The sequence below is a fragment of the Microcaecilia unicolor genome, chromosome 10 (assembly GCF_901765095.1).
Source record: "Microcaecilia unicolor chromosome 10, aMicUni1.1, whole genome shotgun sequence".
Lineage (NCBI taxonomy): Eukaryota > Metazoa > Chordata > Amphibia > Gymnophiona > Siphonopidae > Microcaecilia > Microcaecilia unicolor.
Genome location: NC_044040.1, coordinates 198966923 through 198984625, shown reverse-complemented (window position 1 = coordinate 198984625; position 17703 = coordinate 198966923). Strand labels below are relative to the sequence as shown.

The 17703-nt window shown below is 45.0% G+C and overlaps 1 protein-coding gene across 1 annotated transcript in view; it reads left to right on the top strand.

Moving 5' to 3' along the window:
- The window catches only part of SPATA16 (spermatogenesis associated 16), a 178622-nt gene that overhangs the window by 48723 nt on the left and 112196 nt on the right, over positions 1 to 17703 (top strand). Inside the window, exon 3 of the mRNA XM_030215677.1 lies at positions 2132 to 2277. Within this exon, the coding sequence (XP_030071537.1) occupies positions 2132 to 2277 (146 nt within the window). The remainder of the gene's footprint in view (positions 1 to 2131; positions 2278 to 17703) is intronic.

The window sequence follows — 17703 nt, the reverse complement described above, 5'->3', positions numbered from 1 at the left end:
GCGTAAGTGGGTGCGCCTAAATGTTGCTGCGCGACTCATTTTCTGCCAGAGTCACTATGCTCACAATAGCCCTCTCCTCAAGCCAGTTCACTGGCTCCCTATCCGTTTCTGCGTTAAATTCAAACTTCTCTTACTGGCATATAAATGCATTCACTCTACCGCTCCCAAGTACCTCTCCACTCTTGTCTCTCCCTACACCCCCCCCCCCCCTCAGGTACTCCGTTCTGTGGATAAATCTCTCTTGTTGTCCCCTTCTCCTCTACTGCTAATTCCAGACTCCGTTCCTTTTAACTCGCTGCACCTCACGCCTGGAATAGACTTCCCGAGCATATACATCTAGCCCCGTCTTTGGCCGTTTTCAAATCCACGCTAAAAGCCCACCTCTTTAACGCTGCTTTTCATTCCTAACCACTGCTCTGTACCCTTTTTCCCCCTCCTCTTTAATTCCCTTACCTCTCAGTTGTTCTGTCTGTTTGTCTATCTTATCTAGATTGTAAGCTCTTTGAGCAGGGACTGCCTTTTTATGTATAATGTACAGCGCTGCGTATGCCTTGTAGCGCTATAGAAGTGATAAGTAGTAGTAGTAGTAAATAATGACTTATGCCAGCATTCTAGAACAGAAACTGGGCACCGAGATGCCGTTAGACAATTTGTGCTCAACACATTGCATTTTGGTGTCTAAACTTTGGCGCATTTTGTAGAATTGCTCCCTATCAATACATATGAAAACGTTGGCACGAAAGGAGCATCCTGGGTGCATAGAGGGGCCAATTTTTAAAATGCTCACAGAGTGGAGGAGTAGCCTAGTGGTTAGTGCAGTGGACTTTAATCCTGGGGAACTGAGTTCAATTCCCACTGCAGCTGCTTGTGACTGTAGGCAAGTCACTTAACCCTCCATTGCCCCTGGTACAAAATAAGTACCTGAATATATGTAAACCACTTTTAATGTAGTTGCAAAAACCTCAGAAAGGCGGTATATCAAGTCCCATTTCCCTTTCCCTGTAGACTTTATACTACAGCTACAGTTACTAACACGCACTACTGAGTTACCATGTGCTACAACTGTTAATTTGTATAATTAACATCCAGACATTGGTCAAAGGAGAATGTTATTATGTGCATTATTCCCTTAACACACATTAGCAAATGCCTCTTAATTGTTTAGTTGCACAAATTAACAAATTTCAGGTTATAATCTCGGGATGCTCAGTGAACATATTTTCGACTATATTGCTTTAACTATTCAGGTAGGCAGATATTTCAGCTTGGAAAATTACTCCAAGGAATTTATATGTTTACATTTACACCTGGTCTTTGGCATGCACAAATGTTCTGACTTAATTTACATGCATACATGCGTATTTTCAAAAGTATGAACATGCTTACCCAGGTAAATGTTTGGTCCGATTTGGAGAGACAAAATACATTTTTTATTCCCCAGAGCAATTAAAAGCTTTTCTTGATTTAAAAAAGTTAAAATAATATTGGAAATAGTAACATAGGTTAGGTAATCACACGAAGCCTTTATGTCTATATTTGGTAATACTTATGAATAATCTCCTACGATCTAGTCACGCCTCCCAATTAATGGTGGTCTAAGAAAGTTGACTTTATTTTAATTTGTGATGTTTCTTCTATTTGCTTTGGCTTCTACTGTGTTTCTGAATGACAAGTGTAAGGCTTGCAAAAAGTTTTGTAAAATTATTTTAAATAAATAATTAAAAAAAAAAGTATGAACCTAACTGCAAAACCTTATCCATCCTTAACCCCAAGAATGCTTCCCATCCAGTTTGGGAAAATGTACCCACATAGCTTTACCTGTTTTACCAAATGCATGATTTTGTCTTTCTGTTTGGCTCCTAGACTTCGCTTCTGCTGGGCAAATAGAGAGTTAAAATGATTAGTAAATGAATGCTCATGGCACTGTATCCTCACAGAACTCAATACTGATTGAGCTGGAAGCCTAATGCGGGTGGAAGGAACTGCCAGGGCGGAAAAAAAGGAAAAATGTGTAGATTTGTTTCACTGGGAGCTCTGCTCATTGAAGCCTCCTTGAAGCAGTAGCTTATAATTACATGATTCACTGAAGTGCATTCCAAAGAACCAAGAAAATGTTTTTTGTCTTGTAAAGCTTTGCAGCAAAGGTGCAGCATTAGGAAAACCATTCGATACATCTGCTGATGATATTTCAAGTGTTGCCAGTTATATCGAAACGAAGCTTGCTTGCTGCTACTTGCGGATGAGAAGGCCGGACCTTGCCCTCAATCATACACACAGGTAAAAATGTTTTCCAGCAGAGTCGCACATTGCTAGAGTGTACAGTGAATGTTAAGTAAAACAATTTTTAGATTCACAGCATCCTTTTCAGTATGACCCTAACAACCGAGTTCAAGGCTTTGGTTCCATGTTAAGTTCTGGGAAGTTGAAAATTTCCCAGGATCAACCTTTGGAAGTCAAAATAATAGAAAGCCTGTGGATTTTCAAGAAAAAAATTACTCTTTCTGGAGTAGGCCTAATGGTTAGTACACTAGATTGAGAATTTGAGGGACTGTGTTTGATTTCCCCCTGCAGCTCCTTGCGACTCTGGACAAGTCATTAGGGGCTCTTTTATGAAGCTGCATTAGGTGCTAATGTATACCTAACACAGCTTAAAATGGCGTTCCTTGGGGCGCACTCAGGCATCTTGTGGTAAGTGCCAAATCAGCACACGCTAAAAAATATTTGGGGCTTTTTGTTTATTTATTTATTTATTTATTGCATGTGTATCCCACATTTTCCCACCTTTTTGCAGGCTCAATGTGGCTTACATTATGCCATAATGGCGATCGCCATTTACGAAATGAGAAATACAAAGTAGTATTACATTTAAAGTACATAAATGTTGAAATTATAAAGTAAGTTAGGTAAACAGTTCATTTCAGGCATGAGAGATAAGGGGGTAATGCATTAACGTTCATTAGTGACAAATTGATTGAAGCGAACAGGTATAGAGAGTTCGATGTTGTCTGGTTCTGGTAGAGTTTTGATATCAGGTCATTTATGAAGGATCATTATGGTATGTCTTTTTGAACAGGTTGGTCTTTAGTAATTTCCGGAAGGCTGCCAGGTCATGCATAGTTTTTATGGCATTTGGTAGTGCATTCCATAGTTGCGTGCCGATGTAGGAGAAGCTAGAAGGGGTATGTCAAGGGAAGAGAGCGGAAGTTAACACAGCTTCATTACCACACGACAAGATCACCACGTCAGCCCTTACTGCCTACAAAATGGGTGGAGTATGTGCTCACACAGTATTTTTTTTTGTAATGGCCATGCACTAATGGCAACAAAATTAGAAAATCGGCCATTTTACAGCTGTGGTAAAAATGGCTTTAGTGTACAGGAAAAACCCACGTGAGGGTGTACCAAGACCACTTTTTACGGTAGTATAGTAAAAGGATCCTTTAACCCTCCATTGCCCCAGGTACAGAAAAGCTTAGATTATAAGCCCACTAGGGACAGAGAAAGCAGATGTATCGAATATGTAAACTGCTTTGGTTGTACCACAGAAAGTTGGCATATCAAATCCATGATCCTTTACCCCTTTGACAGTAAGGGTAGGGTATTACAGCCCAAAATTTTGTCTTAATTTCTTGTGTTGTTTATAGGAATTTTTACTTTTTGTTGTTGTTGTGTTAAATTTTGAATGCTTGGCGTTCTGTAAGGTTACACTTTGTTTTCGCTCATTGGTGTATTAGTCTAACGATCTGGTGCTGGGAGTAGCACTCTCCAAATTATTGTTTCCCTTCATGAGTTTGAAGACCCCTGAGGAAGGCTGTTATGCCGAAACGAGGCCCGTGTAGGGTCAAGATTGTATACATATTTGATGGGTCAAGACTGTATGTGTATTTGGAAAATTGTTGGAGAATAAACGAGTTTTGGAAACTTTGGACCTTTGGTCCTTAGATTGATTTCCTGGAGCATGACCCTTCCACCTTTTTACTGTTTTTCGTTGGGTTAAATTTTTCATTTCGAACAATGTTGTAAATAGGGCACATGCTTAGGAAGACTGGAGGCTGTTTATGAAGAGTAGACACAATTTATGACATAGGGAAAAAAATCCAGAATTTGGGATTTTTCCCTTGTTGTTTCGGTGTAAACACAGTATGAACCAACATCGGAAATGTCAATGGCACTTCAAACAAATGTAGTAACAGTACACAGTGGGAAATACCAGACAAATGAGCAAGTAGTCCAAATGTAACAGCTCTTTATTGTAGAAACTTGCAATTGGGACTTGACACGAGTCATGTTTCGGCACAACTGCCCTCCTCAGGAGTCCATAAATCATACAGTACTATGAAGACGCATAGAAAGCTGTTTCGGATAACAAAATGGAGAGCTTTCTAAGATAGCAAAATGATCGTGCTTTTAGGAGGAGATTCTAGATATGGTGCCTAAAAAATTGGGGCTGAAATCAGTGCTGACTAAGCGTATTCTATAATTGGCACCTATTTAGGCACCAATTATAGAATATGCTTAGTTGATATTTCAGTGCCGATATCGGTGTGCATCCATTTACACCAATGAAAATCTGGTGTAAATCTTAGCATGTAGATTAAGGCGCCCTGGCTCATATTCTATAACTAGGTGCCTAAATTTTGGAACACCCATGAAATGCCCATTTCCCCCACCCATAACTATGCCCCTTTTTGCCTCTGCACGTTAGAAGTTCAGCACACATCATTACAGAATACGCTTAGAAAGTTGTGCGCCTAAATTCTAATCAGTGCTAATTAGTGCTCATCATGTATTTATTTATTTAACACATTTATACCCCACATTTTCCCACTAGTCGCAGGCTCAGTGGGGCTTACACAATACCATAGGGCAGACTACAGTTCAGTAAAATACAGTTAAAAATGTAAAGTAAGGTAATGATCGTATAGGTATCGTATAAAACAACAAAGATAATAAGAGATAATATAAGATTAATAAGGTCCAAACATTTTGCTGTGACAAAAAAAGCAGTAACTTAAGTTGATTCTGGAGGATAAGCCTTCTGGAATAAGGACATCTTCAGTAATTTCCTGAAATTTAGATGGTTCTGAGTTGATTTTAAGAATTTGGGCAATGCATTCCATAGCTGTGTGCCAACGAAGGAGAAGCCGGATACATAGGTAGATTTGTATTTTAGGCCATAGCAATCTAGGTAATGTAAGTTTAAATAGGATCGGGAAGAACTGGAATTGTTTCTAGGTGGTAAATCTATTAAATTTAACATGTATCTTGGAACGTCTCCGTAAACAATCCTATGAACCAAGGTGCAAACCTTAAAGGCAATACGTTATTGCTTGTTAAGTGCTGTTATCAGCACTCATTAGCTTGTTAAGCCAATTAAGTTACGGGCGGTGTTATAGAATCCGTGCCGATTTTTGGCGCCTAAATGTAAGCGCACTGTATAGAATCCAGGGGTTATTTTTGTACGGTGAGCCCGATACAAAAATAGACTTCAAATGAAAGCACATCCCAAACTGAAGGAAATCTGTCTACTGAGGCTAACAGTAACTCATTTCCCTCACCTGCATGTAAAGAGGTGTGTTAGCCGTGTTAGTCCACTCTTAAAGGTAATCAATAGAAATCAAACAAAATTAAAACATGGAAAAGAAAATAAGATGATACCTTTTTTATTGGACATAACTTAATACATTTCTTGATTAGCTTTCGAAGAAGTTAATCAAGAAATGTATTAAGTTATGTCCAATAAAAAAGGTATCATCTTATTTTCTTTTCCATGTTTTAATTTTGTTAGATTTCTATTGATTACCTCACCTGCATGAAAGCTTTGCTTACTTAACAATAAATGACAATTGTGTGGGAAAGTAATGAAAGATTTCTTAAGAAAGGTCTTCATTATTCAGGAGGTTTGTCATGGTATGATACACAATCAGTTTATCATGAGGTAATGAGAGGGAGTAAAATGTGACCCACTGAGTGAAAAGGTACCAAAGTGGGGTATCTGACTCTTTTTTTATATACTACAAGATAAAGGGGTCCTTTTACTAAGGTGCGCTGAAAAATGGTTTGCAGTAGTGTAGGCGTGGGTTTTGGGCGCGCGCCAATCCATTTTTCAGCGCACCTGTGAAAAAGGCCTCTTTTTTTTTTTGCCAAAAATGGACATACGGCAAAATCAAAATTGCTGCACGTCTATTTTGGGTCTGAAACCTTATCACCAGCCATTGACCTAGCGGTAGAGAATCTAGGCGGTAATGGCTTACGCGCCTCAACTGCCACTTGGCGCGCGTCCATTACGCGCGTTCCAAAAATAAGAAATATTTTCAGACGCGCCTATCGGATGTGCGCCAAAAATGAAATTACCGCAAGATCCACGCGGTAGTCAGGTGGTAGCTCCATTTTGGTGCGCGTTGGGCGTGCGCACACGCTTACGTGGCTTAGTAAAAGGGCCCCAAAGGGATGTCAATTGCATAACCCTGCAAAATGTCACCCTCAGGTATGAACTAGTTACAAAATGAGAAATGTTTATCAATAAAAAAGATATTTGGAAAAATGCATTTTAAAAATAGCAATAATAAGCTATAGAACAATTGCACAGTCCCTTTCTACTGACCCTATAGCAGTGGCGTAGCCAAGGGTGGGCTTGGGTGGGCCCAGGCCCACCCACTTTGGGTTCAGGCCCACCCAGTAGCAGCATACCTATGATGTGGCTGGCAGGGATCCCCAAGCCCCACCAGCCAAAAACTCCCAACAAGTGTCCCTCTTGCATACCTTGTAAGTAGCAGATCTTCGCCTGAAGTGGGCAGTGACATACATACTGCTCGCACCGGCCCCACAGCCTTCCCTCTCATGTATTTCTGCCTAGGCGGAAACAGGAAGCTGCATCAGAGGGAAGGGTGTGGGGCCAACATGAGCAGTGTGTATTAGTTGCTGCTCACTGCTGGTGAAAATCTGCTATTTAAAAGGTATACGGGAGAGGGGGGATGTTTGAGAGACCATATGGCATGCAGGTGAGAGGAGAGAACAAATCACCTGTGGAAAGGGGCGAGGTTCTTCTGCCCACCCATCTTGGGCCCAGGCCCACCCAAAATTGGGTGTCTGGCTACGCCTCTGCCCTATAGTACACAAAACTTCGAAAACTGAGAATTGCCCCTCCAAACTTTATAACCTTTATTTCTGTTATCACTTTTGGTACCTTTTCATTCAGTGGGTCACAAATAATTTTGCATTTTTATTTAGGTCACTGATCAGGATGAACAAGGTAGAGACTGCTAACAGACTGGATTTACGATATCTGATTAGATCCAATGACTGAACTCTGTGAAAAAAAAATCATATGGCCTACTAAGCAAAGGAATTCACTCCAGGAGCCCTTTTACTAAACTGCGTAGGCGCCTACGTGCGCCCAATGCGAGTCAATTTGAAATTACCGCCCGGCTACTGGCGCGCAGACAGTAATCGGCATTTGAACGCGCACTGACCATTACCGCCCAGTTAACGCGTGAGACCTTACCGCTAAATGAATGGATGGCAGTAAGGTCTCAGACCCAAAATGGGTGCCAATTTTGCCACACGTCCGTTTTTGCCCCGCCCCCCCCCCCCCAAAAAGGCAGTTTTTACAGGTGCGCTGAAAAATGGATCTGCGCAATTCAAAAACACATGCCTACACTAGCACAGGCCACTTTTCAGCGCACCTTAGTAAAAGGACCCCTAAATACTCCAAAATGTCCTACTTAGTAGGGGACTGCAGAAGAAGAACAGAAACATTGGAATGTATTACTAATGTGCATCTTATGCTGCATCTTTCAGTTTAAGTACATAAGTAATGCCACACTGGGAAAAGACCAAGGGTCCATCGAGCCCAGCGTCCTATCCACGACAGCGGCCAATCCAGGCCAAGGGCACCTGGCAAGCTTCCCAAACGTAGAAACATTCTGTACATGTTATTCCTGGAATTGTGGATTTTTCCCAAGTCCATTTAGTAGTGGTTTATGGACTTGTTCTTTAGGAAACCGTCTAACCCCTTTTTAAACTCTGCTAAGCTAACCGCCTTTACCACATTCTCTGGCAACGAATTCCAGAGTTTAATTACACGTTGAGTGAAGAAACATTTTCTCTGATTTGTTTTAAATTTACTACACTGTAGTTTCATCGCATGCCCCCTAGTCCTAGTATTTTTGGAAAGTGTGAACAGACGCTTCACATCCACCTGTTCCACTCCACTCATTATTTTATATACCTCTATCATGTCTCCCCTCAGCCGTCTCTTCTCCAAGCTGAAAAGCCCTAGCCTCCTTAGTCTTTCTTCATAGGGAAGTCGTCCCATCCCCGCTATCATTTTAGTCACCCTTCGCTGCAGTTTAGGTCAATGGTCCTCAAACCTGTCCTGAGAGAGCACCGGCCAGTCACTTGTTCAAGATATCCCCCAAGAAATAGATCTGCCAAGTCCACCTCTGTTGCATATAGATTGATCTCATGCATATTCGTGGTGGATATCCTGAAATCCTGACTGGCCGGCTGGAGCTCCCCCAGGACCAGCTTGAGAACCACTGATTTAAATGAAGATAAACAAAGAGCTGAAGCCTTAAAACCCTGATGGCCACATCCTCAGTGATTCAATTCAATTAAAATACAATATGCAGAATAAATCTCCGTGTCTTCGCCATGCTTGTAGCGGAGTGCGGAATTGCAGATGTTCATATATGCTGTAATATGAAAACATTCAGAGATACAATTAACATCAAGCCTGAATCTGAAGTATAATCAATCGCCATATTTCTGAAAATGGAGAAATAAATTACTCTGATTGCTCCTACTATAAATAGCTGTGAGTCATTAGTTATCCAGTGGATGGGAAATGTTTACTCTTGAGAACGTTTTTATGTCATCTCTACATTGTAATGGTTCGTAGTAATCATGGAGCAAAATTAAAATGTTAATTTTCTGCACTTATTTGCATTCACTGGTACATTTTTGCTGTGATTTCATGTAAATGTTAAGGTTACTGCATGCACATTAAGGGTTTTATTAACCAAATTCAGCTTGCAAATCCTCATACCTATAAATGTTGCATTGTATATTGAAGGTCCTCATTAAAAAGACCTCGTCTTGAAGCTCCTGCCAGGCTCAGCCAATAATATAACCGGGGCTTCCGATTCTAGGTTTTAACCAATAAAAACTGGTAAAACATCCCTAATGTAAAAATAAAAAAACAAAGATAGTTATCGGATAAACACCACTTCCCTTCAGGGCCGGCCCAACCATCGGGCAAGACCAGGCAGTCACTTCGGGTGGCAGTTTTTTGGGGGCCATTAAAGAGCAGCTTCAGTCTAAGCAAAACAATAGCCACAAAAACTCAAGGAGCCATCAGCATCTGTATTTTTATAGGATTTTTGTGTGATGGTCATGATTGTTGAGTTTAATGATCAAAACCTTGACTGGGAGAGGCTGTAGGGTAGGGGCCAGACAGTTCATTGAGGAAAGGCTGAAGGTTCACCTAGGGCAGCGATTCCCAAACCTATACTGGGATAACCTCAGCCAGTCAGGTTTTCAGGATATCCACAATGAGATCAATTTGCATACAATGTCGCCTTGGTATGCAAATCTATCTCATCCAAGGTTGGGGAATCGCTGACTAGGGAATCCACTCCACTTGCACTCTCTGTTTCCCTCGTATTCTCTAACTCCTCCCATGGCTCTTAGTGTACCATCCACCCAGTTTTTGTGCCTTTACTGTTCTGAGGACTCCTAAGTGATAACAACTGTGCATATTTGAAACCACTGGTAAAGCCAACCCTGATTTGGGAATAGAAAACTGAAGAGTTATGTCATTGCACCTAGGCCAGCTCAGTGGTGCTCTGAGCCAACTTTGCGCTGGCACCCCTATTTTAGAGCTGCATTACCCCCCCCCCCACCCCCTTACACACACCTGCATTAGCTCCCTTTCAGCCAGTCTTGCCTACCCCTCATGCACATCAGCATCCTTCCAGCCAGCTCATTCCAATAGTCCTAAGGAAGATAGGGACAGGAGCGATACCCACAGTGGCTGTCTTCTTCAAAATGGTGCCACTGATCTCTCGCAGTAGTCCTGTGGTATTACCACAAAGGGGTTCAACTAAAAAAAAAAAACCTCAAAAACTAATATCGTAGCTTGAACCCATTAGCGGTAGTACCATGAGTCTATTGCTAGGGGTCAGTGGTGCCATTTTGAAGAGGGGCAGAAATCCCTCCTGTCTCAGCAGCCCTAGGGATTCTGAGGGGGTGGGGAGTCAGGATGCTGATGATGGAGTGAAGTGGGGTGTGGGAGCACCAGCTATTTGGTATGGGAAGGAGCAAGGTTTAGAAAGGGAGGGGCTTCAAGGGACACATTTACGTTTTAGCCCTGCATCAAGACTTGGAGGTTACATAGAGCGCAGTGGGCCAACAGAGATTTAAGGTCGCCCCAAAGGAGGCCATTCCAGGGACCTCAGATTCCCTGTGCTGCTACCGGCACCACTGCAAGAAGAGAACATACCTTTTCTCACCTTTAAACCTTGACTTGTGCCATCAGCAAGGAAGAGAGCACAGCAGTGAGTTCAGAACAACACGCTCATGCTCCTGTGAAGGGTGAGCCTGTGGCTCAGCCTTGTGATGCCCTGGAGCTTTGGAGGGGAATAATCGAACGTCGCCGGCGATCTATTTTGGCGGCGGCGCAACAGCTGGCCGGAACCGTATTTTCAAAAAAGATGGCCGGACATCTTTTTTTTTCGATAATACGGTGTGGGCCGGCGAAATGCCTTGGATTTCGCCGGGTTTGAGATCGCCACTTTTGTTTTTCCGCAATAATGGAAAAAACTGCCGGCGATCTCAAACCCGGCGAAATCCAAGGCATTTGGCCGTGGGAGGAGCCAGCATTTGTAGTGCAATGGTCCCCCTCACATGCCAGGACACCAACCGGGCACCCTAGGGGGCACTTCAAACATCTTTTATAAACAACCAAATTAGCTTCCAGGCGCATAGCACCCTTCCCTTGTGTGCTGAGTCCCCCAAATCCCCCCCAAAACCCACTGCCCACAAGTGTGCACCATTACCCTAGCCCTAAGGGCTGAAGGGGGGGCACCTACATGTGGGTACAGTGGGTTTTGGGGGGTTTGGGAGGGCTCAACATTACCCACCACAAGTGGAACAGGTGGGGGGGGGGGATGGGCCTGGCTCTGCCTTTCTGCAGTCCACTGCAACCAACAACAACTGTTCCAGGGACCTGCATACTGCTGTCTGGGTGCTGGGTATGACATTTGAGGCTGGCATACAGGCTGGCAAAAAAGGTTTGTATTTTAATAATGTTAGTGTGGGAGGGGGTTGTCGACCACTGGGGGAGTAAGGGGAGGTCATCCCCCATTCCCTCCGGTGGTCATCTGATCAGTTGGGGCACCTTTTTGAGGCTTGGTCGTGAAAATAAAAGGACCAAGTAAACCTGGCGAAATACTGCTTATCGCCGGGTTTTATTTTTCCATTATCCGCGAAAGCCGGCCATCTGGTAGCCACGCCCAAGCCTGCCCATGTCCCGCCTTCGCTTCACCGCCAACACGCCCCTTTGAACTTTCGCCGGCGAGGCGAAGGGAAAGCGGCGAAGCTATCACAAGCTTTTGAATATATGCTTTTTGCCGCTTTTGCGAAATCGCCGGCCATATCCCGATTTGTGTCGGGAAATAGCCAGCGATTACTTTCGATTATAAGCTGGTTGGTGTCCTGAGCTAGTGCCTCGCCTGCCTTATGCCTTAAACCAGCCCTGCATTGCACAATAGCTTGTGTGTGTTTCATGAAATTCTAAACACAAATTCTTTGTAAGATAAGGATATACTTTTTTTTTTTTTTAGAAACATTTTGATTCCTGCTCTTTCTGGGATCATGGTTGAGCACAATCTGTTTTCATTTTATAAATTAGGTTTAATAACCGGTTGGCTCCCTGCATTTCGTCGATGCTGACCATTAAATGTCGTCATTATATTCCCTGATTCCATGCCCTGTCTGGATTTTTAAATTGTTGATTCTGACTAGCACCGGTATTAAGTACTCACTGCAGAGGACATTACAAAAGCAATATTCTGAAGAGCTCCAGAGTGGCTGCCATCCAAGGCTCGGGAGATTAGATTGACTTGACACTAGTTAGTGGCTCTGCCACAGATCTGGTTGAATGAGCTCTAATTTAACCTCTAATACCACAAAGGAATACAAAGTAGAGAATTAGCAGAGTGACTGAAATACTTATTGATATTGCTCTGCCCAACCTTGCCCGTACGCATAACAAATATCCCAGGGAGTGGGTAGCCTGCTCAGCACTGCACCCCGAGTATACTAGAAAGCAAGGTATGCATCCTGTTTTCAGCACCAGGTTGAAAACCAAAGGTCCAGTTTATATTCTTCATTGGATAATGGTCCCCGAGGCGATACCCTGCCTCTGTTGGGCCAAATATCTAAGACCATATGTGGAATGGCAAATTATAATGTTCTAGTATTGTGCCATCATAATCATTTGTATCTTTAATTGTTAACCAGTCAATTCAAGGCTTTGTGCTTTTCTTATCTGATTTTGCTGAAAACTACAAGAACAGTTTGATAATATATAATTTTATGTGATCACAATACAAAGAAAACAAAAAAATAAATCAAAAATACCCAATACAGGTGATGGAAAATTCTATCAAACATATAAACGGCAAGTGACCGACTCACCTGCAAATGCGCAGTAGAGACTTCCCTCTCTGTCCCTCCCTCGCGTCAAGACGTGATGACGTCAGAGGGTGGAACAGAGAGGGAAAGGGAGTCGGAGTCACTGTCGGACGCTGCCGCCTGGAAACGAACATCGCGCGCACCAACCTCTACCCTCCCCTTCCCCTCCCCCATCCCCGCCACCGCTCCTGCCCTCCTCCGTATCGGGCCCCCTGCACTGACCTAACAGCGCCTCTCACCTCCATGTGGAAGCGCTGCAGGCAGCAAAAGAGCGCTGCTGCTGCCTGCAGCGCTTCCACACGGAGTGAGAGGCGCTGTCAGGTCACTGCAGGGGGCCCGGCACGGAGGGGGGAGGGAGCGGCGGCGAGGAGGGTAGCTGGAAATCTCACCCGTTTTAACGGGCTTAACGGCTAGCTAACATATAATTGGAGCATGATTCAATCACCTTGTAAAAGTTATTTGAATATGGAAGTACTAAAACAAACCCATCTTTGGGGCAATTAGACTGAGAAAAGGTGGAATAAAGATGAATTTTCATCAAAATATAGTTGATGGTCAACAAACGGTCATACAGTTTTGCTTGTTCAGAGTCTATCCCAAAAACAAGTGGTATCTTTATTATATACTTTATTTAAAAATTTTTCAAAAAACTTTATGAAAGTATAAACAGCCCTTTATTAATCCAACAGTGTTCACAGTCTCTCCAGTAAGACTGAGCTCCCACAAAAAGATAAACCCCTAATTCTATAAAAGTTGCTAAAAACTGCACATGTAAATTTGGACACGTGCTCAATTTGCGTGTGCAATTTAATTGAATAATGCGCTAATTAGCACTGATTATTGGCTTTTTAACAAGCAGTTATTAGCACTAATTACCGTATTTTTCGGACTATAAGACGCACCGGACCATAAGACGCACCTAGGTTTTAGAGGAGGGAAATAGGAAAAAAAAAATTTCCTTTTTCCCTCCTCTAAAACCTAGGTGCTCCGGTGCGTCTTGTCCGAGTTTTGGATCGCCGTCCCCTACTTACGCAATGCCATGTTCCCTGGTGGTCTAGTGACGTCGGGGCAGGAAAGAGCCCCCTCCTGACCGTCAGGAAGCAGTCAGGAGCACGGAGAGCAGCGCGATGGGCAGGAAAGAGGGGGCTCTTTCCTGCCCCGACGTCACTAGACCACACGGGAACATGGCATCGCATAAGTAGGGGACGGCGATCCAAAACTCGCTACCTTCGGACTATAAGACGCACCCCCCATTTTCCTCCCAAATTTTGGGGGAAAAAAGTGCGTCTTATAGTCCGAAAAATACGGTAGATTTAATTGAAATGTACATGCGTAAATTTAGGCGCAGGATCCATGCATCAATTTTATTCGCATGTCATGGAGGGTCATGGGCAGATTGGGGGCATTTTCTTAAGTTATGCGCATAGTTGGAGAATAAGGGCATCCACGCCTAAATTTATATGCGGGTATTTATGTCCGCGCCCAAAGATAGGCGTGATTCCCGGGCATAAGCACTAGTCTAGAAACTGGTCCTAACTTTAAGTGTGTTTTATTGAATAGCGCTTTTTTCAGTGCCAGTTTTTTTTTTTGCGCCATTTATACAATTTACCCCAAAGTGAACAGTCTCAAACAGACATTTTTAAAAATGTTCAACATCAGCTCCAAACTGCCATAACAATTCTTTACACTTGCTCCAACTGGTTTCACACTCCACAGACTTCTTCAGGGAGCAAACACTATAACCAAAAATAAAAACCAAATATAAACCACATATAACCCAGTTATAGGCATATTACCAAATATATACATATACTAGCCGTTGAGCCCGTGTAAACGGGCTAGTTTTGGAATGGGGGGGTTCCGAGGCCCCCCCCCCCCGAGGTCGCCGCTGCTCCGCCCCCCCTCCCGGCCCGAGCACTGTCTGTTATTGAACTTACATTGCACGACGCAGACGCAGCAGGCACATCAGCAAAGCTGCCATCGGGACGGGCTTCCTTCTCTGCCTGTGTCCCGCCCTCGCCGCGTTACGTCACAGGCAGGAGGGCGGGACACAGGCAGAGAAGGAAGCCCGTCCCGACGGCAGCTTTGCTGATGTGCCTGCTGCGTCTGCGTGGTGCGATGTAAGTTCAATAAGAAAGACAGTGCTCGGGCTGGGTGGAGGGGCGGCGGTGGCGGCGACTCCGGGTGGGGGGAGCGGTAGCAGTGACCTCGGGGGGGGAGGGGGAGGGCGGAGCGGTTGCGAGTACGTCTGCGGCATGCGTAGTAGAGACTTCCCGCTCTATCCCGCCCCCCTCATCATGTATCGATGCAGGGGCGGGGCAGAGAGGGAAGTCTCTACTGCGCGTTTGCGAGTGAGTACGACACTCGCCTTTTATATGTTTGATATACCAACTACCTTCAATTCAGAAAAGAACTGAAAATCCACCTCTTCAAAAAAGATTCTATAGCTAACCAATTAAGTTACCAATGACCTCATTTACGGAGTTAATGAAGAACACTATTGAAATTTTACCTAACTTTTGTAATGCCACCTAACTGTAAATTGTAAGCCACTTTGAACCAAAACTAGTTTTTGGATAACAGTGAGATACAAGAGTGCATAAAGCGAATGCTACATACCTGTAGAAGGTATTCTCCGAGGACAGCAGGCTGATTGTTCTCACTGATGGTGACGTCCACGGCAGCCCCTCCAATCGGAAACTTCACTAGCAAAGTCCTTTGCTAGCCCTCGCGCGCCCGCGCGCACCGCGCATGCGCGGCCGTCTTCCCGCCCGAAACCGGCTCGAGCCGGCCAGTCCAGTATGTAGCAAGACAATACACTTCAAGGGAAGACACAACTCCAAAGGGGAGGCGGGCGGGTTGGTGAGAACAATCAGCCTGCTGTCCTCGGAGAATACCTTCTACAGGTATGTAGCATTCGCTTTCTCCGAGGACAAGCAGGCTGCTTGTTCTCACTGATGGGGTATCCCTAGCCCCCAGGCTCACTCAAAACAACAACATTGGTCAATTGGGCCTCGCAACGGCGAGGACATAACTGAGATTGACCTAAAAAATTTACCAACTAACTGAGAGTGTAGCCTGGAACAGAACAAACAGGGCCCTCGGGGGGTGGAGTTGGATCCTAAAGCCCAAACAGGTTCTGAAGAACTGACTGCCCGAACCGACTGTCACGTCGGGTATCCTGCTGCAGGCAGTAATGAGATGTGAATGTGTGGACAGATGACCACGTCGCAGCTTTGCAAATTTCCTCCATGGTGGCTGACTTCAAGTGGGCTACCGACGCAGCCATGGCTCTAACATTATGAGCCGTGACATGACCCTCAAGAGCCAGCCCAGCCTGGGCGTAAGTGAAGGAAATGCAATCTGCTAGCCAATTGGATATGGTGCGTTTCCCTACAGCCACTCCCCTCTTGTTGGGATCAAAAGAAACAAACAATTGGGCGGACTGTCTGTGGGGCTGTGTCCGCTCCAGATAGAAGGCCAATGCTCTCTTGCAGTCCAATGTGTGCAGCTGACGTTCAGCAGGGCAGGAATGAGGACGGGGAAAGAATGTTGGCAAGACAATTGACTGGTTCAGATGGAACTCCGACACAACCTTTGGCAGAAACTTAGGGTGAGTGCGGAGGACTACTCTGTTGTGATGAAATTTGGTGTAAGGGGCCTGGGCTACCAGGGCCTGAAGCTCACTGACTCTACGAGCCGAGGTAACTGCCACCAAGAAAATGACCTTCCAGGTCAAGTACTTCGGATGGCAGGAATTCAGTGGCTCGAAAGGAGGTTTCATCAGCTGGGTGAGAACGACATTGAGATCCCATGACACTGTAGGAGGCTTGACAGGGGGCTTTGACAAAAGCAAACCTCTCATGAAGCGAACAACTAAAGGCTGTCCTGAGATCGGCTTACCTTCCACTTGGTAATGGTATGCACTGATTGCACTAAGGTGAACCCTTACGGAGTTGGTCTTCAGACCAGACTCAGACAAGTGGAGAAGGTATTCAAGCAGGGTCTGTGTAGGACAAGAGCGAGGATCTAGGGCCTTGCTGTCACACCAGACGGCAAACCTCCTCCAATGAAAGAAGTAACTTCTCTTAGTGGAGTCTTTCCTGGAAGCAAGCAAGATGCGGGAGACACCCTCTGGCAGACCCAAAGAGGCAAAGTCTACGCCCTCAACATCCAGGCCGTGAGAGCCAGGGACTGGAGGTTGGGATGCAGCAGAGCCCCTTCGTCCTGCGTGATGAGGGTCGGAAAACACTCCAATCTCCACGGTTCTTCGGAGGATAACTCCAGAAGAAGAGGGAACCAGATCTGACGCGGCCAAAAGGGAGCAATCAGAATCATGGTGCCTCGGTCTTGCTTGAGTTTCAACAAAGTCTTCCCCACCAGAGGAATGGGAGGATAAGCATACAGCAGACCTCCCCCCCAATCCAGGAGGAAGGCATCCGACGCCAGTCTGCCGTGGGCCTGAAGCCTGGAACAGAACTGAGGGACCTTGTGGTTCACTTGAGATGCGAAGAGATCCACCAGGGGGGTGCCCCACGCCCGGAAGATCTGTCGCACCGCACGGGAATTGAGCGACCACTCGTGAGGTTGCATAATCCTGCTCAACCTGTCGGCCAGACTGTTGTTTACGCCTGCCAGATATGTGGCTTGGAGCACCATGCCTTGACGGCGAGCCCAGAGCCACATGCTGACGGCTTCCTGACACAGGGGGCGAGATCCGGTGCCCCCCTGCTTGTTGACATAGTACATGGCAACCTGATTGTCTGTCTGAATTTGGATAATTTGGTGGGACAGCCGATCTCTGAAAGCCTTCAGAGCGTTCCAGATCGCTCGCAACTCCAGAAGATTGATCTGTAGATCGCTTTCTTGGAGGGACCACCTTCCTTGGGTGTGAAGCCCATCGACATGAGCTCCCCATCCCAGGAGAGACGCATCCGTGGTCAGCACTTTTTGAGGCTGAGGAATTTGGAAGGGACGTCCCAGAGTCAAATTGGAGCAAATCGT